This window comes from Austrofundulus limnaeus, unplaced genomic scaffold, assembly GCF_001266775.1.
Source record: "Austrofundulus limnaeus strain Quisiro unplaced genomic scaffold, Austrofundulus_limnaeus-1.0 Scaffold303, whole genome shotgun sequence".
NCBI classification, from domain to species: domain Eukaryota; kingdom Metazoa; phylum Chordata; class Actinopteri; order Cyprinodontiformes; family Rivulidae; genus Austrofundulus; species Austrofundulus limnaeus.
Window position 1 is genome coordinate 535072 of NW_013952705.1, and position 1967 is coordinate 537038.

The 1967-nt window shown below is 40.1% G+C and overlaps 1 protein-coding gene across 4 annotated transcripts in view; it reads right to left on the reverse strand.

The window, feature by feature from the left end:
- Window positions 1-1235, reverse strand: part of epb41l5 (erythrocyte membrane protein band 4.1 like 5) — a gene marked incomplete at its 5' end in the record, with an annotated part of 34451 nt that extends 33216 nt beyond the window's left edge. For all 4 annotated transcript variants that reach the window (XM_014021744.1, XM_014021743.1, XM_014021742.1 and 1 more), the window contains 1 exon segment: window positions 1131-1235. In XM_014021744.1, the coding sequence (XP_013877198.1) occupies window positions 1131-1235 (105 nt within the window).
- Between the last annotated feature and the right edge of the window lie 732 nt (window positions 1236-1967).

Consider the following 1967-nt stretch of genomic DNA (forward strand, 5'->3'; position numbering starts at 1 on the left):
GGACACTTCCTGGTATGTGGGGCAGGAACGTATAACCTTATATGGTGTTTTTAGAGTGATAATTATGCTAATTATACCTGATACACATTCATCAGTTTACGCAGCTCATTTACACACTTTTCCTGAAGATAGAAGAGTTTGTTGAATCTGACGTGACATGTTCGTACGAACCCTTCATACGAACAAAAGTAAGAGAAATTTAGGATAAGAATACGAACATGTTCTTGCATGAGGCCCAGTGCTCTTAAACATGCTTCATAATCCACAGGGCACAATTTAAAACAGGTCATTATCAAACGTTAACTGTGGATACGTTTCTAAATAGGGTTAAGATGTTGTACATAAAACACATAGGGGGCGATAGTGAGCACTGACCCTGCAAAATCTCCAAACATTTCCTTCTGGAATTTCTATTTTTGCATTTTTGACGCTGTAGAGGAAGAAATGTCCAAACAACTTTAATTTGATTTCCGTTTTGAAATTCGTATAAGACTTGTACCCATTCAGGTGTTTTTAAATGTATACTTTTACACGTCATCATGATTGTTAGTGAAGTCACCAGATATGTGTATCTGTTCTCTGTGGAGGAACAAACAATGTCAGCGGGAGGGAGCCACTGAACCTATGAGTGAGCAGAGACAGAAAGACACAAAGATAACGGAGGAACTCGCAGCACTTTCTAGTTTCCTCTCCCCCACATTCCTTCTTACATCCCTCCCTCCCTCGTCCACACTCCCTCAGCTGAAACCAGCTCTCCGCCCTGCTCCTGGCTTCGTCTTTCCCTCCACCTCCGTCAGCGGCTTCACAGAGTTTCTGTGAACGAACGGGGCGACTGACTTAAAACAGTTTGTGTAACGAGCCAGCGTGACACCCGGTGCTGACAAATCTCCCTTAATGAATCCTTTAAAGCCATTCACCAAAAGGGAAATTAAGCTCTGCTACAAAAAGGTGACGAATGATTTTGGACAGAAATCAAAAAGTCTGATCAAGAAATATCTGAAACAAATACAACAGGAATGACGTCGTGACTGTAAACGTTCATTAGAGACTTTAGATATTTCTGTTAACATTTGATGACAAAATGTTTAAATAATTAGTTATTTTATCGAATTAAGGGCCACAGTTCTTACCGGAACTTGTGCCGAATCCATAAAACGCAGTCCAAAGTAGTCTTTCTCCACGATGTCCAGAAGGTACATGATCTGCTCAAACAGTTCTTCTCCTTTGGCTTTTTTCTGATGAGGGGCACACAAACAACAGAAGCTTAAAAATATCATTTAAAGAAATGGATAAAGTCATTAAGAGCTTTAACAGTGAATATTTCATTTATTTCCATCTCCTTTTAGGAGTTAGTCTGGACTTTTCAATTTGAAAAATATATTTATTTATTTTGAAAGACATGAGAAAATGTGAACCACACATTCCCAGATTCTGGAGAAGTTTGGCCCCTCTGACGAGGCTGTACCAGTTACTGCCTGTGTTCTGCTTGAACTGGGAAATCTCCTTTTAAGTGCTCTCTCTCTCACACACAGGTTTGTTTTATATCCCAGTGGGGCCCGTGCATTGATTTCCATTCATTTTCTGGCAATTTTGTATCCTAACCCTGACCATTTACCCTAACGTTAACCTCACCTGACCCTAAAACTAACCTAAACTCAATTCACACTTTGATCCTAAACCTAACCCCACACCCATAATTTGCATTTGAACACGTGGGGACTGGGCATTGGTCCCCACAAGGCTTTTTTTTTTTTTTTCAGGAAAATTGTCCCCATGATGTAGGAAAAACAAGACCACACACACATCTTTGTACTTGCATCAAACTGAGGACTTTGTATTGACTTGCAACTGTATTTCTGTCTAACACAGACATTTTCTCTAAAACTAACACTTACTGGTCTATTCCTAACCTCAACCAAAACTTAATCCACACCAGACCTCTGAACCGAACTAGTGAAGCACAGCAG